Below are 26,840 nucleotides of genomic sequence, written 5' to 3' on the forward strand. Positions count from 1 at the left end.
GCTCCACGACATTTCACACGATGACTTCAGTGACTCATCACGTTGCAGGTTTGGATAAATCTTAGAAAATAGAATCAGCAAATAAATAGATACGATAAATGTTGATTAAGGTAAGACTTTATTGAACTCACAAGCTAGCCGTCAGTATATAAAGTGATTAGAAGGAGCCCCACCCTTCCCAGCTGCAACACTACAGTGATGCATACACTGATGCATCAATTAGTGTATTATAATGCAGTTAGATATGTCATTCTGCACAATGAGCCCATTTACTTTTGGTCCATTAAGTGTATTATGAATGAATGGACCTGACTTGTGGTTTTGTCTGCTTCCTGCAACGTTGCTGACTCAACCTGATTGCTGGATTTCCAACTTTATATTTCCTGATGTGACAGCTTCATAGGTCTTTAGATTCAGCTATCAGTGCTACACTCTGACAGTGTTGCATTTTGGTCTGGTTAGGTGTAGGCAATCTATTTTCTAGTCATCTCCTTGATTTTGTGTAGATCAGCTTAGTCCGTGGCCTTAAGCTTCAAAGTCTGATGCTCTGGTTTCTTACCCATCTTCGGTTTTGCACGTGAAGGGCTCCGGGCTCAAGTTTGCAGTTATTAATAGCATGCAAAGTCTAGTTACGCTTTCAAAATAAAGCTTACAGACAAACGATTCATATGTCATGACATATTATGACGTTTGGACTGTTCTAAATGCTGTGAAAGGGTCAGGGTTGGGTTTGGTTTGGGCACAAGACCTAGTTATTTGTTGGGATTAGGTTCTGGAACAGATGTTAAAAGAAGTCCAAGTAAAGCTACGCTCAGTCTGGCAACGTACGTAGCAGAAGTTGTGCATGTGTCGTAGCTCAAGTCCTGTAACATTTGTGAGGTGTATTTTGGTTTGTGCGCGTTAACTTATAAACACAACTTAAAAACGAATCACTCTCGATTGTTGGTCACAAATGGGACATGAACCCTGGACATCAGTATTAAAATCCAGTCTATTACCACCCACCCGCCTCAACTGCACCCCTCTTAAAGAGGTGATACCTGAGGGGCAACTACAGCATCAAACAACAGCAGAAAAGTCAGTACTTGGATGTGACACAAATGACAAATTAAATGTGAACTTGTCTGCGGTTTGCAGAAACATAAAATGCCAACATGTTATACTGATACTGATGACTGGGCTGGACAGACTGCACAGCTCTACAGTTAAGCTACAGGATGAACTTTTGATAACATCTTGCCTCACACACGCCTTTAAGCCGACAAATGTTTATTATTTAATAACAGTAACCAAAGTCAGGTCCTTTAACAGAGGAAACAACATGTTCCTTTTCCTACAAATGAAATGTTGGATGTTAACATGCTCACAATGATCAGTTAACCGAGTCTGGTGGTTAGCTGTATCAGCAAACATCTTTATGGCTCAGTAACTGACATTACTGCCTCAACTCACTGACTCTGTGACTTCTCTGCTTGTGCACTGTGAGTTACAGAGGAACCGAGTAACAACACAAATGTTTGCTTTAACTGAGAAGAAGACATTGCAGGTGTTCATAATTGAGCAGGGTCTATAACACATTAAGACACTGCATCCCATTACAGCTGCCAAGGAGGTTATGTTTTCACCTATGGCGTTTTTTTTGGGTCGTTCGATTGGTTTTGTCAGTAGGATTACACGAAAGCCACCGAAGGGATTTCCACGGAACTTGGCTGGAGGACGAGTTTCAGCCCAGCGCGGAACCAGATAAAGGGACGGAACCAGGACTTTGTTGCACGTTGTGTTTTCCGTTTGTTCTAATCTAACGAGCCAAATATCACACAAGGGCCCACCCTGACATCTTCAAGGTGTGGAAATAAACATTTCTGTGTGAATGATGTCTTGAAAATATGAATCCCCTTGACACTGTCAAGAGTCACTTGTTGTTTCTACCCTCTTTAAAAACTCTGTTGGGACAGCTCAGACAGCAATAACCATTCAGGAAGACTGGCTGAATCAAATTTATCAAAGCTGGAGATGGTGATGGAGCTGATCCCCCCCCCCCCCTGAGCTCTTGTCTATCAGTTTTCCCTGGCTCTGATAAAAGTCAAGATTTGGAGGGCCTAACAGAGGAAGTGCTTGGAGTTAAGATGGCTGCTGGCTCCTCTTCCCTTCATTCGTTCACTTGCCTGCACTCTCTGCTCTGCCTCCACTAATCCAGGGAGAGCAATTGATGGCATTAGTGCCTCTCTCCTGTCAATGGAGCAGGGCGAGGCTCTGCGCATGCTCCGTGGGGTTCTTCTTTTTTTTTTTTTTCACGGGGAAGAGGCTCGCGGAGTGGTCCCTCCCTCCCCCTCCTCCCCTCCCCTCCTCTTGTCTCACTCCGTCTGGGGAAGGGAAAAGCTTTGGTGCATCGGCGAGGAGCGACCGGGAGGCTGCCAGGCAGGAAGGCGAGTTGAGAGAGAGAGAGCGAGAGAGAGTTTGACTCGTTTTTTTTGTTGTTGTGTTGTTGTCGTCGTTGCTGTGGCCTCCCCGAAAAAGACCAGCCGCCACCTTCTTCTTCACCATCTTCATCACCCTCGTCTGAGCGAGCAGTAATCCGTCCATCCCCCTCGCTGCATTGACTCGCGGTCCACGGCGCAGCGCATTAAAAAAAAAAAAAAGAAAAAGGCGAAACCAACCCGGCGAAAGATGTCTGGCTACCAGGGCAAGAAGAACATCCCCCGCATCACAGTGAGTGTCGGGACGTGTGTGTGTTTTTTCTTGTTCTAATGTTCACGTAAGCTGCGGTTGTGTGTGGTTGCGGGGTGGGCCTGCGGGGTGTGGGTGCAGGATGTCACCGGGACGGCATGCTCCCCTTCTCCCCGCCGACAGTCCCTCAGCTCCGCAGCGGGGGCTCGAGGAGAGCCGCTGTCCTCTCTGCGGATGGTTTTTGTGCACGTGCACACTGTTTCATCGCCAAAACCTTCGAAAAACGCACGTTAGGATCGACCAATCGATCGGCCGATGAGGCCGGGGGACAGTGTGTGTGTGTGTGTGTGTGTGTGTGTGTGTGTGTGTGTGTGTGTGTGTGTGTGTGGAAGGGGGGAAAAAACCGTGATTTTTCTTTTCTTTTTTTTTTTTTGCAGCATCTTTGCGACAAGTGCTTCAGTCCGGGGACAAAAAGAATTCGCCTCGACTTTCATTTTTTAAAAGCAGATCGGCTCTCGGCTCTCTTGTCTTTGTCCCCGGCATGCAATGACAGTTGAGATTTCACGCCGGTGGTCTTTGTTAGGCGGTGTGTGTGTGTATGTGTGTGTGTGTGTGTCTGGTGGCCCGGCTACCGTTCCACACACACCAACTGCTGGGTTGGGGGGGCAAATGCTCACCCTGCATCCGCCTCAGAGTCTCACTCCCCCGGCCGTGATTCTCTCTTTTCACCCTGGGGAGGAGGGGGAGAGGAGGGGTGGGGGGCTGTTTTTTTTTGCAAGAAAAGGCACTGCAAAAAGCATTGAAGGGGGCAGTTCACTGGTGTCACTGATTATTTCCCTTAATTCATAGCGGGAGCTGCAGGGATGGTGGTGGTGGTGGTGGTGGCTGAATGGAAAGTAGAGAATAGGGAGGGGAAGGGAGGGGAGCCAGTGGAAAGGGAGGGGACAGTGGGTCCTATTTCCTTCCATGTTTCTGTCTTTCCCTCTCTCCCTCTGCCTTTCTCTTTCTCTCTCAGCTGTGGAAGATGCAGAGGCAGTGCTGATCAGGAGAGGAGGAAGGAGGTCACCGTCTGAGCGGTGGTGAAGTAATTGGGTTGAAATAGTCAGAAGACGGCTCAGATCAGGGCAGAACAAAAGGTAGTGTGGAGGGAGCGGCGGTGCTTGTTTTCAGCCTCCCCCCCCCCAAGATTGCTGCGTGAGGATGAAGAAAGATACATCCGCTGAATAAATCATCTGGCTTGGAGATGTTTATCTAACAGGCCAACTAGGACACATGGTGCTGGGCCAGGAGTGCTCAGGTGGCTCCTGACCTGCAGCCCTCTGAGCTAAAAGTGACACTCCACTCAACACCCCTGAAGTAAAGAATCTAATTCTCTGATTAGAAACTCTGATCAGGACGTGATGTGGGTGTGGCGGCGGATGCTGGGAGCCCATCATCTCAGAAACCCATTCATTCATATTTAAAGTGGCTCTGTGGAGTGGTGCTGGAGGCTGCTCGTTAGCTAATGTTAGCGGACTCCCTTGATAAATAAAGGTTAGCTACTGTTAGCAGAGCAGAGATAGTGGAAACGCTGATCAGAGTCCTTCCACAGTCCACAGTTAAAGGAGCACTATGGAGTTTTTGTGGGAAGAGATTTCAGTCAGAAGGGAAAGAGCTTCACTGACTGACTTTTAAAAAAAAAAAAAATGCCTCAACAAACCACACAAACAAACTGACCTTAAAGGACAACACAATATCATACTTTATATGTGGCGGACCCTGCCAACTTTCTAGCTTCAAACAGTGTTCTGGGGACCTTATTTCCCTCTGAGAGCAGCTTGTTTATTCACTTATGGAAAATGTGTATTATTACCTCATTAATATTGTGAATATTACAGTTCTGAGTGTGAATTTCTTCACCAAACTGCGTAGTGCTCCTTTAAACAAATCGTCCATAAAGGTGACTGAGAGAGACGGGGAAGGTCATGTTACAACCCCTCTAACTTAAGGCCAATAAAAAGTGATTACTACATATAAATGGCTACAAATTATTTCCTGGATCCCCTTTAAAGTCTATAAGAAGAGGCCTAATACCTCCATCCATGCTGCACCTGCTGGGCGTTGTGAACACGGTGCAGCCAGCGACTCATCTCAGATCCCACAGAACCCTTTTTTTTGGCACTGGACTGAGTGAGAATGTTCAGACAAGCCATCCTAAAATAGAAATTACAGCTCTACAAAAGGTAAAATGTGACTGTCAGTCACAAACGCTGGCGGAGGAGCCGATGTGCACACCTCCCGTGTGGCAACAGAGTGTCCTGCGGCGCTGCCTGTCAGACAGGCTGATTGGTTGATCTAGTTTTATATCAAAAGACACACTCCACATGTTTGCTTATCATGTGGATTATGGGGGACATGCGGTCCAGCCCATGATTAACTGATTGATAAATACTGGACTTTCGATGTCGATGTCGATATCAGGGAGTAAAATCAATACCAGTGAACCAGTAACATTGAATTTGGCCAATATGCTTATCAACACAGAACATATACATAAACACACATGTTTTTGCAAAGATTCCCTTACAGTGTGGTTATCAAACACTTAAAAGATATGACAGTATTTGCTACTTTTCTCTGTCTCATATCACTGCAAATTTTAAAAAAATATTTCAGTTTAGAAGTCTTAGATAAATCGAGCAGTTGTTGGATGGGTTGTGGGGACTTGTGAGGAGCATTTTTTTCCTCCATTTTCTGACAATTTATAGACAAACTATAAATTGATGAACTGAGAAAATGATCAACCAAAAGAAGCAATAAAGAAAATGAGTTGTTAACTGTGCATTACTGCCAGGAGAGCAGACAGTAAAACACAAAGCCAAGTTGGTCTAAATAATGTATGTGTGTGCAAAAATACCCCCCAAAAATGTCTGGAGGAAACTAAATGAGAGAGAGAAAAGTCTCTGCTTCCTGTTTTTCCCAGTTTAACTTAAGCCTTAAAGTCCCTCTGAAACTGTTGCGTAACACAAAGTACGTCTGAACAAGTCATATATGATAGTAACCGGTGATAATTGGAAACATCTGATGGGCCATGCTGATATGGCGGCGTCCTCTGTGAAAAGCTGGCAGCCTCTCAGGTGAATCATCTCCTCTCAGCTCTCTGGAGAGCGCTTGAGATGCAGCAGCCGGTTGGTGGAGAGATCAGAGGATTAGCGTGGGGTTGTAGTCCCAACAGTGATTAAGTCAGACCTAAAGGGATAGACTGCCTATTCTTGAACCATGCATTAAAGAAAAAAGGGGATCAGAGACTGAATGGGTACCTTTAGTTTTGTCTTGATTGCACAGTAAATGTGTTGTGTGAGACGTCGGCTACTCTGGACCCTGTGAGCTCCAGGTAACATCCCCCACTCGTGCAACCGCTGGGCGTCGGTGCAAAGTGTGGATGAGCTTATTAAACCAAATGGAGGAAATGAACGAGGCTCAAATCGAATCAAAACTAAACAGGAAAGGCTGCGGCCGTCACAAAGGAGCTCTGTGTTCCGCGTCTTTCTCTACAAACCAATCAACTTAAGACTCGAGGCCGCGCATAATGCCGAGTGTTCATCGATCAATCCATCCATCCGTCCTGAGTCATTATGGGTGGAGTGCTGGTCGGAGCTGACTGGTTTTTGTCCGGGGCCAGATGGAGCCGGGTCAGCTGCACAGGCAGGGATGTACTTAAGACCGATCTCATCAAATATGAATGAACTCTCACAAGTTCACCAGCTGGGTTTGGAGATTCTGCGGCGCATGTTCTGATGATTCAGCTCATCGAGAGCAGAGTTATGAGACGTGTGATGGAAGTGATGATGGAGTGAGGCGGGGCTGGAGTTCAGTAACGACTGCCTTTGTTGACGATTGATTGATTTGTTGTTTGGTGTAAAAAAATATCGATAAGTGTTTCCTAAAGTCCAAGATGACGTCTCCAAGGGTCTTGTTTTCTCCACAATGCACAAAGATATATTTTCTGAATTATACATAAGAAGTTGAATATCTCTGGGTTTTGATGGTTGGCTTGACAAAACAGGTCATGTGAGAATGTCCCATAGAGTACTGGAAACTTGGTGATGGGCATGATCCCAGTATACCATATTACACAGTTATTATTAATGTCGTTGGTCACAGTGACCCTTGAAAGGAGAAAGAAAAACAGAATGCTTCCTGACAGACATGAAAGTTGATAAAATTTTTTTTTAGATATGTATAAGGTAGAATGTACACAGCACACCTTAAAACCGGTATATCAGTGCGACCTGACGGCAGACTGAAAATGTAATCATTGCTTGCAGTCCTAAATGATATTAAACTTCATAAAACTTGAAACCAACTGGAACCAGAGAACATTTGGCATGTTTTGCTGCGTATATAACCCAAACTGTCAGACACCCGTCTCTCTATCAACTAATCGATTCATTCGCGCTGGATTTATTTTTGCAGTGTGTCTCGACTTGCTTCCCTGCACAGCGAAAGATATAAATTTAGATGAAAGCAAAGTAAAAAAAGAAAAAAACAGGAACAAAGACAAAGTTTTGGTGAAGTGAACGCACCTCTAATGTTGAGTGAAAGGTAAAAATAGCCTGAGGCTATAATGAGACTGTCCTGGATTAAAGTCTCTGTGACTTCAATCCTCAGCGGATGAGAGATCATTAGCAGTCTGCTGCAGTAGTATACCTGTAGTACAGCAGAGGTCCCGGGTGGCAGCTCAGTGTGTGTGTGTGTGTGTTTTCACTGTGAAGGGCATGTCCGCCCGTTCACGCTGTTCTCTCACAGTGCACAGCAGCTCGGAGATCTGTCTGCTCTCCATAGCACACATCACACACACCCTCCGGCTCAGCAGCAATTCTTCACAGTCAGAATCCTCCCGAAATCCCCCATTCATAAAGCCAGAAGTTTGAGAGAATACAGAGCGTGTGTGTGTGTGTTTGTGATTTCATTGATCAGCACCAGAAACAAAGAGGAATACTGTGAAATCTGTAATAGGATACCTCTAGCTGCAGCTGGGTGCAGAGAGAGGTCAATGAGTTTGTATTCATAGAATTTAAGATGATTTATATGAGTTTTCATATTTATGAAAGAATTAAGAATGTAGATATTTAGGTCTGAGAGAATTTAAGCAGCTTTTCATTGTGTGATTATGTGTAATGATGAACACACAGAGAATTGTCACCTTTATCTGCAGTTCTTCTCAGTCGTATGTGGAGTTTTAGCATCACTGTTTTCGTTTTCTAAGCAGGAAGTAGCTTTCTGAGAAAACCCGGTGTAGGTAACGCTCCCACCTCCAACACAACAGATGAAGTGCATCAGCATGAGCATGAGCAGCACTAGCATTTAGCAGCTAAAGAGCCATATATTTTGTTCAGTAGCTGGTGGAGAGTAAAACAGAGCTAAAACCAGGTCACCCAAAACACAGCACTAAAAGTAAGCTAGTGTTGCTCTATGCTAACTGTTTGCTACCATGATCGCCATTTAAAATGTATTGGGCATTATCAGTCAGTCACTGTTGTGGTGTCTCCCACAAATCTGTTCAGTTTGAAGGATTACAGCAGTTTGCAATGTCGAAAATAAAAATGTATGCAAATTTTTCATTAAATGAAAATTGTACATAAATAAAGTAGACTATTTATTCTGAGTATTGATTGTAGTAATACACTAACGTCATAAAGTTTCTGTCTAAATCTCCTAATATCTGTTGGCAAACACAAAAAAATCTTGTTTGTGCTGTAATTTCCAAACCCAGGTGGTGTTGAGCTGCACACTCACCCCTCCGGGTGTTTGTTTCAGTCCTGTTTTGCCACTCTTTCAGCCAGCCTTCTGTCTCAAATAAACTTTCACAGCAGTTGTCTGTACATGTACTGAGATAATTTTGGTAGCAGGCTGGTTTTTGAATAATCCCGAACGCACATAAATCACGGTGCTGAATGTCTGACCTGGCAGCGTTCTCCACCTGACTTCACCAATGTTCCCAGGATACTTTCCATTTGGACAACAACACATGACGTTGCCGGGTTACGTCTTCACACTGGCAGACGTTTTCACAGCCCCGCAACGGATTTTGTCCTGATTTCATGAAACTCTGTCTTCGCATTCAACAGGCGTCTCTTTTCCCTCCGTCAAGCGTTTAAGTTTTCCCCCGTGTTGTGCTGCAGATTTGTTTGTACACAACACGTTTTGATGATGTGTGATAAACTACAGGAGTCATAGGATACTACAGATTGATCTGATGGGCTGTAACAGAGAAATAATCAATACTCCCTGAGTCCATCATCAGTGTGTTTCTTTTATACCCAGCAGCTTTTAGAAGTGGAATTACTTCTATAAATATGTTGGTTTAAAGCGGCTATAATCAATGTTTTTATATTATCTATGGTTCACAATGTGTCACGTGAGGATTATTAGATAACTCAGAGAAGCATTTAGCATCTTTGAGATCACTGTTACACTTCGCTCGCACCAGTGTTGTTCTTGGATGCAGCAGGAAGTAGTTTTCTGTGAAAAATTAGCCTTAGCAATAGCATTAGCTTTAGCATTTAGCAGTTAAAGGGCCAGATATTTTGCTCAGGAGTTGGTTGAGAGTAAAACAGCTAAAGAGAAAAGGAATATTCACCACGTCAGCTAAAACACGGCTCTATATGTAAGCTAATGTTGCTCTATGCTAGCTGTTTGCTACCGTGTTCACCATATGTATTAGGCATTATCAATCAATCAATCAATCAGTCCATGTTCTGTTTAGCATGTTGCCCTTCCCCCAGGTGCCCAAAAAATCTGTTCATTTTTAAGGAGCAGTTGAAAGGATTACAGCAGTAGCAGCCCTTGAAGCCAGCCAGTTTTATTTCTAATCAACCATAAAATTAGCAACAAAACAAGCAAGATGCAAATTAAGCTGCCATTGTTTGTGGACACAAAGGCCTGGTGCTGTGTTTACAGTAAACCAGAGAAAACCACAGAGACCTTTTTGTTCTTTTGTCTTCTGGATGCATGAATACGCAACTGCTCGCTAACACGTTCATCATATACACCCCCAATAAATGCTATGCGAACAGCTTGTCATGCTGCCTTGAAGTAGCCCCCTCCCCAAAAAAAACAGGTGTGTTTCTTCAACTTTTGCCCCTTTAAACTAGCCATTTTTTTCTCCCTAATATTAGCAGCAAAATAAGCTAAATCAAATGCTGTTTTATTGTAATAATACTATTAAGGTGCACATTAAGTTGCCTAGTGTGTAGACTCAGAGTGCTCCTGCTATGTTAATGATGAACCAGAGAAGAAGATGTGTTGTTTTGTTGTCTTATTAAATCATGCTAACCGGAATCTAGCTAGCCTCGCTAGCACTGGAGCATAATTGTTTGACCAGCTTTATTTTTATCATCATCATCGTCATCATCATCATCATGATCCATCTGTTCTATGCCGTGCATTTTTCTTTTTTATCATGCTAACCTGAATCGAGTTAGTCATGCTAGTATTGGAACACAGTTTTTTGTAGTTTATCGTGAGCAGATGGATTCAGCTTTACTTCTACTTGACCATTTCCTCATGAACCTGGCTGCTGCCCCTCTCAGAGACTTTATCCCCACCACGTGGGGCCTTCCCCCCACTTTTAGAAGAGTCAGGATGTTTACTTTGAGGAAACGGAAGGAGCAGTGAGGAAAGTTATTGCCTTCAGCAGAACAATCAGTGAGTAGTTTTTGTCTTCTTCATTCATGCTGGATAGATTTTTGCTGGTATGTTTACATTAGCACGGTTAAATATCCTAGCCTGGAATGAAAACACTGCAGTTTAGCAACAGTGAAGCCATTGAGCGCCGTCCACATCCTGTTTGTGAGGTTCCCATGGAGGGAAGGTCACTGTCATGTTTGGCTCTCGTCCAGTACAACCAGACACGCTCTCTAACCCCTGTGAGCTCCACAACAATATCATGATTGTACAGTACGAGTAGGATCAGGGCAAGTTGGGCACGCTGATCTTCCAAATTTTTAGTGTGTAAAAAAAACTGAACCCTATGGGACAAAACATGTTTTTTAGTGGGACCTCTTCAGAATCATCTGCCCTAATAACCAACAGTCTTTATGGATAAGTAATTGAAATGAGCAATTGTTTCTTGGCCTGTGCAGTTTCGGGTCTGTGTGAGTGCTGAGTCGAGGAGCGGAGTCTCGATGCTCCAGTGAGTAATGTGATAATGACAGTCATGATGAGGCACATGATGTATCGGCATATTTCAAAGCAGTTGCTGGTATGAACGCGGGCCAGTGCCGGGCTGGAGCGGGGCCAGTCGTTCCGGCAGGGCGGTCGGCTGCGCATAGATCGAACATGACCACATGATCTATTCGCATTGGTTCCATCGGCGCTGTCAAGAGCATCGCCACACCTTTCACATGACAACTGCGGAGCGTTTTCCAGACATGCTGCAGTCAGCTGAAGTCCTCGAGTGTGTGTGTGTGTATTGTGAGGCTGTGCATGCATGTCTTTGTGCGTCTTCCATTCCTTTTATTGAAAAGCAAAGAGTGTGAGACGTTTCTCTCCTATAGCAGAGAGGATGTGACTTAATGACGCATGTATGTCCTCCATGTGCAGCTGTGAACAGAACAAAAAAAAAAAGATTTAGGTGATACTCACTATCGCAGGCCTGCACTCACAAACTGTACAGCTGCATCTGTTTCTTAGTTCAGTAGTCGTCGTCCTCTGTGGCTCCAGGGGGATCCACATGAAATTTAAAGGGACGGTTCACCTCAAAATCCAACCCTGTGGAGATGTCTTTGGAGATGTCTGTAGAGATGTCTGCCTTTTCTCAGATATAATAAACAATTCCCAAGAACCCAAGCAGACATCTTCAAATCTTCAAATAAAATCTTTTCCTCAAGTAATTCAATGTACAGTCATTTGAAACAGAAATTTAAAAAAAAAAAAAAAGCTGCAGCGTTTGCAAGGCGGAACCAGATCAAATCAAATGATTAAGTGCACTTTGTGAAGAACACAAACACTTGAAACAGATTAAAAGAAACAAGTGCCTCGTGTTGTCTCGACCCGGTTTGCTGCAGTGTTTAAGAATCTGAATTTGCATCGTGTAACAAAAACACAAAAGAATGTTCCACCTGCTCCTGGCTGTGATCGCAAAGATGTCTTTTCTTCTATATCTGTGACCAGACTGTGATTAGGAAGAGTCTGGAAAGATAAAGACATTTAAGAAAGACCGTGAAGTGTTATTTGGAAAGCTGGGCTGAGCTGTGCAGTGCAGAGCCGTGTCTTGTGCTGGTTCTGATCCAGGGCGGGGCTCTGACTGGGAGCCTTCGTAGAGCAGCAGTTGTGCTCTGGGGCCAGAGCTGCTGGCCGGGCGGCAGCGAGTGGCAGCGGCTCGAACAGAGCTGCCTTTGTTAGCTGGGGATGCTGGGAGCCTTGTGACCAGAGTTGCCACTCCCATTTTGGACAGACGACCCGGGGTGACTGGAAAGAGGGAGGGACGGGGGGGAGAGGGGCTCTGTGTGGGAGGATGTGGAGGTGGCAAACCCTCCCTCCCCCTCTCCCTCTCCTCCTCTGTCCTGCACATGGACAAGTGGCACAGCACAGCAGGCATGGATGATTGATTACACCGCCTGCACTCTGATTGGTCCTCTCTTATGTCATTGTTGTGACAGCTCAAGCACATGAGGAGGACAGAGGGGTGTGTCTGTCTGTCTGACATTCATTAGTATCATTTCATGTTCCAAGCAACCAAGCATGTTTACATGTTTACCAAGGAGCTGCAGTACTAAACTGCTGCTGTGACTAACTTATAAACATTTATATAACGAACATTCGTTTAATACTCCTGACCTCAAATAACAGTTTATGTCTGAGTGTGTCTAGGCGATGTTAATAAACTTTTAAAAATGAAAGATTTTCCTTCAGACATACTTGACAAAGATTCTGATCACACCCTGCTTCTTACACTTTACAACAGCCATCATTAATAAATGGCAAAGTTTTTGTTTGTTAAACACGAGTGAATAAATATTTCGCTGTTACCACACACTGAAATAATGTTGAACTAAAGTTAAACTAGCTGTAAATCTGTCACTTATTAATGGTTATAAGAAGAGTTATCACAATGGAACCCAAAGATAAGACAATGTCCGAAACAACAACCATAAAGATACAAACACTTCACGCCAAGAGGTGCAAGTCAGGGAAAAAAAGAGTAAAAGTGGGAAAGAAAAAGCCTAAAACTGAGTACAAATCATTGATTCATTCTGGTTTGATAGTCTTAACAGGGCTGTGTGGAAAAAAGGCAAATTTATTTCTGTTCCCCTTTTATTAATTTATTTCCTGAGAACATAAAACGGTAAGCTGAGGTCACAGTATTGAGGCTTAACAAACCACTAATCAACATTAAAACTTCCACCTAGATAAAAGTCTCTTGCATGCATGTTTTATTCTCTGTTGTCATTTCCCATAATATTCTTGTAATATACTGTGTAAGACGACGAGTGGAGCGTCACGTGATGCCAGTGCATGATGAACATAGTTTAAATGCATGATAATATCTTTTGGTCAGCAGTGTTGGGCTTCAAAATGAAATATAGTGAGGGGGCACTGTAATATGTTAATTCTGCTACAGGAGAGACTTGATGTTTCTCAGCGATTTGGAGGGAAATAGGTGCATATATTGGCATTGGCATCAGCAATCGGGCTAAGTTGGGTAATATCAGTCTGATGAATACCGTCAAAAACCCTATGTTGTCATCCCTCATTTTAAAGAGTGTCGGAGGCTGATTGGCAGTGTTATGATCAGACCCCTCCTCACATCTAATCCCAGGTTTAATTGAACCCGTCTCCTCCCTCTCCCTCTCCCTCTCCTCCATCTGCTCCCCCTGCGTCTTATCTCTGTCACTAATTCACATTATAAACAGTGTCATTGTTAAAACATGCGCACAAAATATTAAGCATGTGTTTTAAGAGTCTGTGTGTGTGTGTGTGTGTGTGGCAGATAGCGATGAAGAAAGCCAGCACCAGTTGAAAGACGTTGTGCAGCCATGTGTTCCTTATCAGGACACATCCTAAAAAGGCCAGGCGCAGTCTGCCGTGGACGTTCGGCAGGTTTGGCTTATTTTTTTTCTCTTTTTGGGTTTGCGAGCACCGGTCCGCTTTTTTTATGTGACATTTCACAGAAATGTCTTTCATCAGATGCACTTAATCCTGCCTCCAGTCCAGCCAAATCGGATACTCGCCCCCATAAGCATATTTTTTATGGGCGCCTATAAATCTCTACATGTTAAGATGTGTGGCGGTTCCTACAGTTGAACTGGATCTTCTCCTGGTGGAGTGTGTCGTGTTTAAATGTAGTTAAACGATCACTGACTCGTCATCCTTTTTTTTTGCTTTTGCAGAGCGACCGTCTCCTGATCAAAGGAGGGAAGATCGTGAATGATGACCAGTCCTTCTGTGCTGACATCTATATGGAGGATGGAGTCATCAAGTGAGTGGAATAAAGACACACAAGTCATCGTGTTTACAAAGTTAAAATTGGTCCATGTGTCTGACTTTTGTCTCTTTTTTATTACGGTACAATCATCATCAACATAGAATCTATCAGTCAGCACATTTAATAGCACAACATTGAAATGTATTTCCATCTATAACTCATTGCACAAAAAAGACATTAAAATATGGGGTTAGACAATCTCACTTAAAGGTCTGTAAAGTAGTCGAACTTATATTACATGGTCCTCCTCAGCAGATGTCGATGAGTTTTCTCACTGTAGCTTAATCCGTCTCAGGACTTTAGGGAAAACTTTGCACATTTATTTCTAACGGAACACTGCTGTAGAAAAAAAAACAACAACCCTAAAACACCACAGAGAATATCATCTACAGACTGAACTCTGAATAACTAATTTAAATTAAATGAAAGGCACAATATGTAACATTGCCGCCTTAAAACTACTGTTTTATATTTTGACAAGTTGTGTATTTACATGATCCCAAATGTTTCCAACAACGTTCAAACCCAGAAGAAATCCACGAGTTCGCTCAAAGTAACAGTGTGTGTCATTTGGTCACCTGCCGTCATATCCTCTCTACATCCTCAAGTTGCCATAACTCCCGAGGAAACATGGGAAACTCAAGAGAATGTGCCACAGAGCGAGACAGGAAACCGGTGAAATAACTAATTAGTCGGCCTGCTGTGTTGTTCGTATTGCTCACTTGAGATGGAACACGATTGTTCCTCTGCATCCTTGATAGTGACAATGAAGACTGCAACTCCCATGATCCCATGGTACTTCTCAGCATCATCTGTTATTGTTTCGATAGACAGACCCCTAGTGGCAGAAATGACACAGTGCACATTTGAATATAATGGTTTCAACTTTTGTCCCCAGGCTGAAGAGAAAATACAAACGTCTGTTTTTTGCCTGTTGCTGGTTTGGATACAAATTTTTGACTTTGTACATGATCAGTACAATTTTAAATTTGACCAAGTATAAGTTTTAAAAAAAAGTATAGCTCTTGTTTGAGTGATAGAACAGCTTTGTTTGGCATTTAGTTTAACTAGTTTAATGTGCTGTCTGGAAGATAATGTTTCTCTCAATAACACATGCAAAGTATAAGCGCTGTATCATTTTTCTCTTCAGACAAATCGGGGAGAACCTCATCGTGCCCGGAGGGGTGAAAACCATTGATGCCCATGGCCGCATGCTGATGCCCGGTGGCATCGACGTGCACACGCGCTTCCAGATGCCCGACCGGGGCATGGTGTCCGCCGACGACTTCTACCAGGGCACCAAGGCAGCACTGAGCGGAGGCACCACCATGATCAGTGAGTTACTCCTCAGAAATATCCGACTGTTTGCGATTAAAGGCTCGCCTGTGAGCTAATGCGTCGGCTCCCTTTCGAGTCCTCTCTCTTTCTCTCTGAGCGCATCAAAGCGCCTTTCCCCGCAGTGATTCCTCATTCACTGAGCGGCTTTAATTGAAAATATCTTAATGAGAACAGGAAGGGTGCCAGCCTGGCCTGTCTGTGACCGAGCCAAAATACAAAACCGCCCATCTGCTGCGAGGACTCCGAGCCAGGGAGTCAGATCACTTTCTCTCTGGACAAACAGATACTGCAGATTTAACACTGTTGCATGTCCTGTATGGAGACTTTTCTATCTCTTAAAGCTTATTCCTGCAGCTCTGTTTTACATTAGCATAATGTTTCAGATGAATCTCAGGGCTTGGTTCTGATGTCAGATCCATTTAAATACCCATAATCTCTAGTCTCATCTCTCTGCCTTGGTGTCAGTCTTATGATATTTACTTGTTAACTTGTGACTTAAGGGCTAAATGTAAATAGATTTGGTACAACTGACAGGGATTTTGATTCAGATTATCTGTATATCACTCCTCAGGCCCATTCAGAAGGAGAACAGGCTGTCTGGATAAAACGAGCCAGTAATGTAAAAAGATAACAGAGCTAAATGAAGCTGCTCTCTAACACTCGCCCTCCCTCTGCTGACTCAGCAGCTGAACCCTCCTCCACTTAACTGCAGAACAAACACTCCCGGGCGACTCGCGTGTTGTTGTCACCTCGGGCAAAAAAAAAAAGGGCTGACGACTGCAGGGTTGGACAGGTCCTGGGACTGGGACGTGAAGTGTGGCAGCCCGGTGACTGGAACGTCAGGGCGGTGCACATCGCAGACTCACAGATGTGACTGCACCAAAAATGGAACGTGACAGAGAGACGGGCCAGACTTGGAATAAACCATTAGAGAACTCAGATTTGAATCAAACCACAGATGAGTGTGTTGATGGTCTGTTTCAGGTTCGACATCGGGTGGCCCAGACTTGATAGATGTGGGCTGCTAGTGTTAATGTAGACTGGACTCTGATCACTCAGATAGATGCAGTTAGTAACACTTGTGGTTTGTAAATGGAATCTTTTCCGATGAGATAAAATAGGTGATTTGATGACGCCATGTCAGGGGAAATGATCAATTTGAACTATTATCTAAAGTTAATGTAATTTATTCGTAAGAATTGACAACAGATGACCTGAACGAAAATCATTTGCAGCCCTCATGTGAATGCATGCAATTTGCTTTGTCCTCTGCATCAGTATATGCAGATCATTATACCAGACTACATGTCTTGAACATCAGAACAATTACATCTCAAGACCATACATATGTTTGTCTCTGTGTAGTGGAAAATCACAAGCACATTATGGTTTGCATGGAGACATGACTCAGGTATCTGGCAATTTTCAAAGCTCAGTCTCCTCCGCGCGTCGTCATTCGAGACAGAGTTCGACTGCCAGGTGTGAACTGCTCGGTCGCCGTTTTGACTGAGGTGTGTGTGTCTGTGTGTGTCCGTCCAGTTGACCACGTGGTCCCCGAGCCCGGCATCAGCCTCATCTCGTCCTTCGAGCAGTGGCGCGAGTGGGCCGACAGCAAGTCCTGCTGCGACTACTCGCTGCACGTCGACATCACCGAGTGGCACAAGGGCATCCAGGAGGAGATGGAGGCTCTTGTTAAGGACCACGGTATGACCACGCCCCACACAAAGTCACATTCTGATTTACTGCGATTATGCCCGAAATGTTTGAAACTGTTAATTGCAACCTTATTAGCTGAATGTCCCATATTGATGACAATTAGATGACTTTCTTGATTGTAAAGCGGGTCGAGGTGCTGTGTAAAAAGTATGAAAGTATGATGAAATGCACAGCTGTACCTGTAAACGAGCCGTCAGGTCTTCGTGAGGTTGTGACACATGTCTCACTTTGTTCCAGTCTTCCCTTTCCCTCGTGTGTTTTTACACTTTGCCATCTTGTATTTCTAGGTGTCAACTCTTTCCTCGTCTACCTTGCTTACAAGGATATTTTCCAGTTGACTGATGCTCAGGTGGGGCCTCCTCTCTCCTCCTTCATTCTTTGTTGTGCCATGTATTGCTGAGAAACATTGCTAGAGATGCTTGATGCTGTATTTAAGGATCAAATCAAATCAGGGAGGGAGGGAGTTTGTCGTATTGTACTGCTAACAATGATTGGTCTTGCTCCCACACTAAATCTGATTAGACTGGACGTGTTCTCGAAATATGAGACCTGCTGCTGCGCATGAATCCAAATTTAATCCACACGGTTAGCCTAATGATCCCAAGTGTTACATGATATATGAGAAGTGACAGCGAACAAATGAATCCACAAAGATGATGCTATTTACTGCGGAATCTACAGTTGGAATAGACAGAAATAACAAAAATCCTAGCTTGTTACAAACTGCTCCTTTGTCCAGAGAGCTCAGCTTGAGTAGCAACTGTGGTCAAAATAAATGCTGGTCTACCAAAGATGTTCACCGCATTACGGTTTGAATGTGTTTTCTCTGGCAACATATGGTTCAGTGGCAACAAGTAATAACTTGAGCAAGCAGACAGATAGATTGCTAACCTGCAATAAATCTGACATTATAATACCAAAGAAGTTGGATCACAGTCTTGATTTTGGATCGCACAGCGAGGGATACAGTGCGAGACTGTTTGTCTTGGCAAAGCGTATCCTCGCACTGATTATCTGTGTGAGAGTGAATGCATAACGAAGGCCGTGTCTCTTTCCTGACTCATGGTTAGAATGAATTAATCCCACTTGAAAAAGCTGTTTTGAAACACGTCTGTGTTGGGCTCTGCACCTGTGTGAGGAATGCTCGCGGCCCGGTGCAGCCAGAGTTTATCGCTTTCTCTCCCGTGTCAAACTCTGATGGCTCTTTTATTGTTACACGTTTGGCAGCCGAGAGGCGATGACTCATTCAACACGTCGGTTTTCCTTCGGTCCATGTTACAGTTTCAGCGTTGCTTCATAAACAATCGGCGCGTGGGAGACTCCCATAGTGTGTGAGAATCAGGGTCAGTGTTTAATTTAACCACAGAAATATGCAGGTTATGATCACTGTCTGGCTGAGATTACATTTAGGTTAGGGCTTCACATATCGGTGAAATTAAAGAACTCACGTAAATACAGAAGGCCTGAATGCAACTGCAGCGTCCATTATTCTATACTCATAGTTGAAAGAGAGCGTGTTTTGTAGTCACCAGATATTAAAGGTGCAATATGGATGAATTTAGAGTTTATATCGTTAAAAAGTTAACTAAAGCTATCAACAGAATGTAAAGTAATAGCAGTTCTGACATTATGCCAAAGAAATCTCTTTATAGCGTTCAAGAGGTATCCTCTGATGATAGCATGCTAATAAGCTAGCCGTGAACCTGTAAAGCTCTTTCGCCCAACGGTCTGCAGCTCCTATGCTAGTGAACGCCAACATTCCCAAAGTAGTCCAGCCAGTAACAGAGCTAACAGAACTAACAAGCTAACGGTAGCTACATACATGGATGTCTGCCCGTGTTTGTTGAGCACAACAAAAGGAGAGGGTTTCCAGGATTCAATATTTTGATTTAAACAAAACTAAGAGTCTAGTGTCATGCTATTGACTGTATTTCAAGCACCGTGTTTTACCATCTTAGGTTTGTTTGTCAGCATGCTAACGTTTGCTTAGTAACATTAAACTTAATAATTGATGATGGGAGACAACAGTGAGCTGAATAATAATTCTTTAGTTTAACTAGTCAAGTATTCATTCAGACAACCCACTGACTAAGCATTCTTGAAGGAAAAAAAAGTACTTTTGAACATTACATGACATGAGAGAAATCCAAGGAAGCTGTTGTGGACACACATTGAAAAGCAGAATTCAGGATCTGTCTCGTGATAGGAAGCTATCATTACTCAACATGACTTCCCTTTGCTGCAGGTGTACGAGGTGTTCAGCGTGATCCGCGATCTGGGAGCCATCGCCCAGGTTCATGCTGAGAACGGAGACATCGTAGCTGAGGTAAAGATGTTTCACTCCTTAACAGCTGGAATGTGGACATACATAGACACATGATTTGCTGCTGGATGTCAGCCTTAAATACAATGAAAATGATGGGAAACCAAGCTGTAATCCAAGTGTTTCAAGGCATACACGCTCCTGCACATGACTCAACATCTCATATTTCCATGGTGGTTCGTTTTTTTGTGTGTGTTGTTGATTGTGTGTATTTAGGAGCAGCGTAGGATCCTGGAGCAGGGCATCACTGGGCCTGAGGGACACGTGTTGAGCCGTCCTGAGGAGGTATGACAGACTTTCAGCACTGTGGACACACACTGGATTTCTGGTGTAAAGCTGATTTCACTTTTGGGAGTGAGAAATCACTTTATCTCAAAGTTGTGCTTGAAGAAGTCCTTTTTTCAGTTTCCAGCCTTCGCAGCTGTTTGTGTTTGGTTGCTTGACAGGCCGTGGGTGTCTCACTGCCTTGGCAAACACTTAGACATCCTCTTCAGGCTCACCTGCATGTGTTTAATGTGAATTTCCTGTTGGGAAATGCCAGACTCAGAGCATGTCCTTTGCATGAATCATTGCTGTTACTCATGAACACCTAGATGTGGCAAGAAAGTAGAGAATGACATTTGAAACATGACTCATGGCAGTTGTGTTTATTGCGAAAACCCCTACTTATGATCTTCTAATTCCTAAAATAAGCACAGATGACAGTCACCAAATCTTTTGAATCAACAAGTTAGCTGTCATTCACACTGCGCGATCAGCATTCTGACCTGAGCCAAAATGAATGACAGGTGTGGAAACATCCTCAGACTGGCAAACATCTAACCAGATGTGTTCATCAACAGCAGTAATACAATGCTTTACATTCAACATGTGTATCAGTGACAACAGCTGCGTAGGCCTGCGAGCGAGCTGTGTTCACTGTTGCTGGTTGAGACTTAGCAGGAGGAGGTCTGTGAACATCTGGTGTGTTTTGGATTTGATATAACACTGAAAATGTTTTATAAATATTTTTTAGGCCTTTTATTGACAGAACAGCTGAATATATGATAGGAGTGACACGGCAAACGGCGCCCAGGCCGGGACTCAAACCCTCTGCACATGAGACGCCCGCTCTATCAACTAAGCCAAACGGCACCCCGTAACACTGAGTATTTACAGGATATAACGTCAGTTTGACATTGTTACGGGAGAGATTTTATTCTGTTTTTTTTGCGTTTGAATCTGTCACTGACCCATTGAGAAGCTCATTCCCTTTAGATCACCAGCCAGAAACTCTGGTCTGTTTAGGCCCTATTGGATTTTCTTTGGGAATCCCTTGAAACCCCCAGGCCCTATACACCTTCAGTTTGACACTTTATTTCCCTTGGGTTTGTAGGAGGCATTTCTTGGTTATATCCAGAAGAGGCATTTGTTTATTGGGCATTTCCTCCTTGTTTTTCGCATTTTTTGTGACAGTACTGCCACACCCTTATACTTTATTGTATTAAATATATGATGTATGTAAAGGAACCTTATTACGAGTATACTTTTACTTTTTGTGCTAAATTCAAAGCATATTTTATGAGTTAAGGACAAGTGGTATATTGACATCTCTTTGTAAAACACAATTGGTATGTTTTCTTTAGTGTGTGTGTGTGTGTGTGTGTGTGTGTGTGTGTGTGTGTGTGTGTGTGTGTGTGTGCGTGCGTGTGTGTGTGTCCTGCAGCGATTAAGCAGTAAAGTGGAATAATGAATAATCACTCGCTGCCCTGCAGGAAGCTGCAGTAGCAAGCTGTTCCCGCTCGGTTAAATCAAATCTTGATTGTGATCCAAATGGCTGTTATTTTTAGTGACCCACAGAATGTTTATTAGAAACCTCAGGCAGAGTCGGACGAAAAAAGGATGTCCAGAAATGCTTGAAGAAGAAAGCAGGAAAAAAGGCTTAAAGATCCAAAAGGTTTTAGACGTGCAGTTCTCTCCTGGAACAGTTTGTTGATGTTTGTCATTAAGAATCACAATCCTACCATCTCGTCTGTCAAAAGCTGTTGCCAAAGTTTTGTTAAGTGGTTTACCATGTTTTTGTTGCAATGGATTAAAGAAAATCTTTTAATGAAAGTAATGCATCAGTTTGATCTTCGAAAGCGATGCTTCTTTCTTCTGAGATCATTGCATCTCACATTTTGCAGAGAGGTAGATGAGAAGATTGATACCACTCACATCTGTACAGTAAATATGAAGGTACAGCCAGCAACCAATTAGCTTAGCTTAGCACAAAGACTGGAAACAGGTGGAAACAGCTAGCCAGACTGTCTGAAAATAACAAAATCGGCTGATAAACACTTCTGAAGCTCAGCAGATTACACCTTATGTCTTGTTTTTTAACTGGACAAAAAACAAAGTGGTTTTTTCCAGTCTTTATGCTAAGCTAAGCTCAGCTAAGTTAACTGTGTGCGTGAAGATGGTATTAAGTTTAATTTATTTTGAACTGAGAAAACATGGGTAGTATTTGATGTAAGGTTAGTGGAAATAATGTAGGACGAAGAAAGCGGCTCAAACTCAGTTGTCCCGCTGAGGTCACTTATATGAAAACTCGTCTCTTCTCCAGGTGGAGGCCGAGGCTGTAAACCGCTCTGTGACTGTGGCCAACCAGACCAACTGCCCTCTCTACGTCACCAAAGTGATGAGCAAGAGTGCTGCCGATGTCATCGCTCAGGCCAGGAAGAAGGGTGAGACTCTACAGCAAAGCCTCAGTCTGGTCCATTAGTACTGACGCCAAATTTGCTCAATTATATCGAGGTTTTGAACTATAAAATGGCTACTTTGAATTATTTTTAATGCCCAGTTTACAACAGTCCACATCACATGGATGAAACAAACTCTAGAAGTATAGTGTCTGGTGGTGAAATGGGACTGGACTTTCAGGTACCGTGGTCTACGGAGAGCCCATCACTGCTAGCCTGGGAACAGACGGCTCTCACTACTGGAGCAAGAACTGGGCCAAAGCAGCTGCCTTCGTCACCTCCCCTCCTCTGAGCCCCGACCCAACCACACCAGACTATCTGAACTCCCTGCTGTCCTGGTAAGACCCAAATCATTCAAACTGCAAGTCCACTGAAGAGTGACTTAATTGAAATATTGGACTGTGTATTACAACTGACTTCATTTGCTGTACAACCAATGAACACAATGTCCCTCCTGTCCTCTTCTTCTGCACCTTGGCCGTCTGTTTAGCGGTGACCTGCAGGTGACAGGAAGTGCACACTGTCCCTTCAACACTGCCCAGCGCGCTGTGGGCAAAGACGACTTCAGCTTGATTCCTGAAGGAGTCAACGGCACTGAGGAGAGGATGTCTATCATCTGGGACAAGTGTGTGGTACGTATACAGATAATTTCATTTGTCAAATGAAGCGAGGAGTGGGCAATGTGAATAAAAGTCCTCTTCATGTTATGTCATGTCACTTTAAACTGGCATTATGTCATTTTGGAAATAAATTCAAACTAATATTTACAATATTAATGAGGTAATAAAACAAACTCTGAAATGTATATATTTTCCATAGCTGAATAAACAAGCTGTTCTCAGGGGAAAAGAAGGACCCCGGAAGACTGTTTGAAGCTAGAATGGTGGCAGGGTCCGCCACATATAAACAAAGTAAATAAGTCTGAAATTGTGTTGTCCTTTAAGGTCAGTTTGTTTATTCAGTAATGAATTTATGTAGTTTGTTTGGGCATTATCTGGCAATGTTTAGTGCTAATTAGCAAATGGTAGCATGCTAATACAAATTGTGAACCTTTTAAATGTAATCAGCTAAAAGTTAGCACATTAGCATTGTCACTGTAGGCATGTTAGCATGCTTGTTTTAGCATGGCTTCTAGTGTGAGTAGAGCAACTTGACAGTGTAATGTAAATGCATATCAAGTATGAAAAATTGCATAAGCAAATCAGTGTTAACAGTAAAACATCCAGCAGTCCACACTGAGCGAGATTTGAATAAACATGCGAGAAGCCACAGAGGTGGTCAGGACAAGTGAGACCAGCTAACAATAGCACAGGGAGCCCTGAACTCTTCTCACTCCCTGCTCTGATTTATTTCAGGTGACGGGTAAGATGGATGAAAACCAGTTTGTGGCAGTGACCAGCACCAACGCCGCCAAGATCTTCAACCTGTACCCCCGCAAGGGCCGCATCGCCGTGGGCTCAGACGCTGACCTGGTGCTGTGGGACCCAGACATGACGAAGATCATCTCCGCCAAGAGCCACAACTCGGTACGAAGTTCACACGATAATAGTGATGAATCTTTACGTCAAATATTAAAGCCACTATATGTGTAGTGTCTGCGTGATTGTGTGAGAAATAATGGTTGAGCAGAATACTAAAACAGAAATCACAGGAAAACATAAAATACCACTTGATTTTTTTAGTTCCAGTTGATTTAAGGGAGAACACATTCAAGACCATTCAAGTTTGTATGTATTGTGTTGCAGTGTTTAGCATGCTAACCAGCTATATATTAGTGTGAAACATTAAAACATTTTCTAAGCCAGCAGAATGTGAAAAGGTGTCCCTCTATTGTACTGAAGTTAGCATGCTAACCAGCTAGCCCCTGACCTGAAATTCTCTGTTCTACCAGCTCCTGTGATAGTGTTGTCAACACCAACACTCCCCTGCTAGTCCCACTTGTTGCACTGCTAACTGAGCTAACAAGCTAACAGTAGCTACAGTCAAGGATAAAATTAATACAGTTAGCAACAGTCAGCAGGCTGGCCAGTTCTTACTCATTGCACACTAAGAAAAGCAAGTGAGCTAGTGATTATATGAGAAATGCTTCTTAGATTCATACAAAAACACATGTACAATGTGATAATGATTAACAGTAAAGAAGACAGTCACTGTAATTGATACCAGCCAGAGGAGCGACCGGTTTATTGGTCCACTCTCTGCTGTATGACTGTTACTGCAGAACAGGGTGTGGGCCTCACACAGCGTCGAGGGAGTGATGTCATACTTGAAATCTGCCAGAGAGCTGGAACACATCGGTTCTGATTGTTAGCAGGCAGATCACTGCCTGTGTGTGTGTGTGTGTGTGTGTGTGTGTGTGTGTGTGTGTGTGTGTATAAGACAGACAGAGACTATAGCTGTGTACCTTCTTGGAATCTGTTTGCTTGAGCCCGTCATGTTCTCTGGTTTCTTTTTATTCCGCTTAGTCAGAGAATGATGGATTAACGTTCATCGGAGAGACTGCTCGCTCTGAGTGTGTATATATGTGTGTGTGTGTGTGTGTGTGTGTGTGTGTGTGTGTGTGTGTGTGTGTGTGTGTCACAGGATAGCCCAGCCCACTGGTGATCTCATTTGAGGTTCTCAGAGTCCACCAGATTGCCATGACCTCAGCCTTAGCTACGGTAGCGTTTAGGAGAGAGAGCAGTCATCCAGCTTCCAAATTGGTCACACAGAAACCCTTCTTGTCCACACACACGCACACCCAAACACCAGCACCACCCAAACGACCCTGTTCCTCCTTCTCCTTCTTCTGGCCTGAGAACTGAGGCCCTTGCGCTACATCAGCTGGGTTTCCCGACGATTCGCTTTGCTTTCTTTGCTCCCATTAGAAGCCAGAGGGAACTCTTTAAACTCTGCGTGAGTTCAATCAGTTAAGCTCCTCTCACAAGTGCGCTTCAATCCATAAACATCCTGGCATCATGCGTGAACACAAATGAGAAGTCAATCAACAAATCGCTCTGAGAGTTTTTCAAACACTGAGAAAGATTTCCATAAATCATTGAAATAAAAGCGGCAACATTCCCAGATACGATGTGTGCTGGAGGGAGGTTACCTCATCCATGTGGTGGGGGGGGAATATCAGCAGGAGAGGATGATTCACTGTAACTCTGCTTTGAAGATGTTTTCTCCGATGATTTAATATATCTGCATTTGCGTTAGAAGTTACAAGCAGCTGTAATAAAACATCACAGGGGCACAGCGGGCGAGTGTCAGACAAGAAGTTATTCTTTTGGCAGTTGCTACCCATCTGCCACGCCGTTAGCTGTAACTCATTGGAAGAGTCATGTGAAGTAAATTGTCCGATCAGCCATGAGACATTAGAGTAGAACTTGAACGTGAATAATTTATAACATCGTCTTAATCAATAAACACTCACTATGTTCATACTTAACCTTCCCTTTTTACCCTCCCTCTCCCCTGCAGACCGTGGAGTACAACATCTTTGAAGGCACAGAGGTGCGCGGCGGGCCTCTGGTGGTGATCAGCCAGGGCAAGATCGTCCTGGAGGAGGGGAACCTCCACACCACCGAGGGCTCAGGACGCTACATGGCCCGAAAACCCTTCCCTGACTACGTTTACAAGAGGATAAAGGCTCGCAGCAGGGTACAGCACCGCCTTTCAAACCTCGTTTAGTGAGGCTGTAGTTTTGTTGGAGGAAGTCGAGTACTTTTCGTAATGATCGACGGTTGTTTTATAGAGCGTTGGAAGGACGACGCTGCTTGTTACATTAACCTTATTCATTTTCCCTGCTGTGACTGTTTGTCTAACATGCAGCTGGCTGAGCTGAGGGGTGTACCCAGAGGACTGTACGACGGTCCAGTCTGCGAGGTGTCGGTCACACCTAAAGCCATGACTCCTGCCTCCTCCGCCAAGACCTCGCCTGCCAAGCAGCCCAACCAGCCCGTCCGTAACCTGCACCAGTCTGGATTCAGCCTATCTGGTCAGTCAGTCCTTGATCATCTTTATGACAACACATTAAAGGAAATGTTCCATTTTTGGGGGGGGGATTGTACACCCAAGTCTCCATTTTGAATGTACTTTAAAAACAGACGTTTTTAAGCAAAAATACACCCAGTAATTGTTAAGATTAATTTGAAAAATGTTTTAGAATACGTGAGGTTAGGCTTACACGTATAAAGCACGACATCCTCAGCAATGAAAAGTTGTGTTTCCCTGCTGTTGAGTTGTGCTGCTCCTTTGATGTTGTAAACATCCTCAACCGAGTTAAGCTACACCCAGGTCACCATTCAGGACGTCTTCTAAATGCATGCAGATATATAAAGAGCAGCGTTTAGGAAATGTGTCAAAGGCACCAGCCACACCGTCGTGTGTGAGCCAAAGAAATGTGAGCTGTATTCAATCCATTTAACAGTCACAGTAAGGAGATAATCTCATGTCATGGTCATGTGAAATCCATGCAGCGTTCAACCAAGGTGAGCTTTGACGAGTAAATTCCCAATACTGTCCACTTGCAAACAGTTTGTAACCGTAGCTGAGCTTAAGTATAGTTCTCTGACCTCCAAATTGGCCGTCATTCATTATAATGAAAACTGTCAGAGCAGTGATT

The 26,840-nt window shown here is 43.7% G+C and overlaps 1 protein-coding gene and 1 long non-coding RNA gene across 4 annotated transcripts in view; one reads left to right on the top strand and one right to left on the bottom strand.

The window, feature by feature from the left end:
- The window catches only part of dpysl2b (dihydropyrimidinase like 2b), a 32,394-nt gene that overhangs the window by 1,506 nt on the left and 4,048 nt on the right, over positions 1-26,840 (top strand). Inside the window, exons 1-14 of one of the 3 annotated variants that reach the window (XM_037117321.1) lie at positions 2,306-2,709; positions 13,643-13,752; positions 14,043-14,131; positions 15,288-15,472; positions 17,015-17,179; positions 17,479-17,540; positions 19,437-19,517; positions 19,731-19,799; positions 22,099-22,219; positions 22,416-22,572; positions 22,725-22,866; positions 23,590-23,760; positions 25,697-25,876; positions 26,048-26,213. In XM_037117321.1, the coding sequence (XP_036973216.1) occupies positions 14,112-14,131; positions 15,288-15,472; positions 17,015-17,179; positions 17,479-17,540; positions 19,437-19,517; positions 19,731-19,799; positions 22,099-22,219; positions 22,416-22,572; positions 22,725-22,866; positions 23,590-23,760; positions 25,697-25,876; positions 26,048-26,213 (1,519 nt within the window). In that variant the 5' untranslated portion in view covers positions 2,306-2,709; positions 13,643-13,752; positions 14,043-14,111. Of the gene's footprint in view, positions 1-2,305; positions 2,710-13,642; positions 13,753-14,042; positions 14,132-15,287; positions 15,473-17,014; positions 17,180-17,478; positions 17,541-19,436; positions 19,518-19,730; positions 19,800-22,098; positions 22,220-22,415; positions 22,573-22,724; positions 22,867-23,589; positions 23,761-25,696; positions 25,877-26,047; positions 26,214-26,840 lie in introns of those variants that run through there. The other 2 variants (XM_037117320.1, XM_037117319.1) reach the window with 2 other exon arrangements.
- On the bottom strand, positions 24,653-25,678 carry LOC119030022. Its single transcript, XR_005078151.1, has 2 exons — positions 25,326-25,678; positions 24,653-25,183 (listed from the first exon to the last, which is right to left on the bottom strand). It is a non-coding gene; the product is annotated as an uncharacterized LOC119030022 (long non-coding RNA).

This window comes from Acanthopagrus latus, chromosome 12 (assembly GCF_904848185.1).
Source record: "Acanthopagrus latus isolate v.2019 chromosome 12, fAcaLat1.1, whole genome shotgun sequence".
Classification (NCBI taxonomy): Eukaryota; Metazoa; Chordata; class Actinopteri; order Spariformes; family Sparidae; genus Acanthopagrus; species Acanthopagrus latus.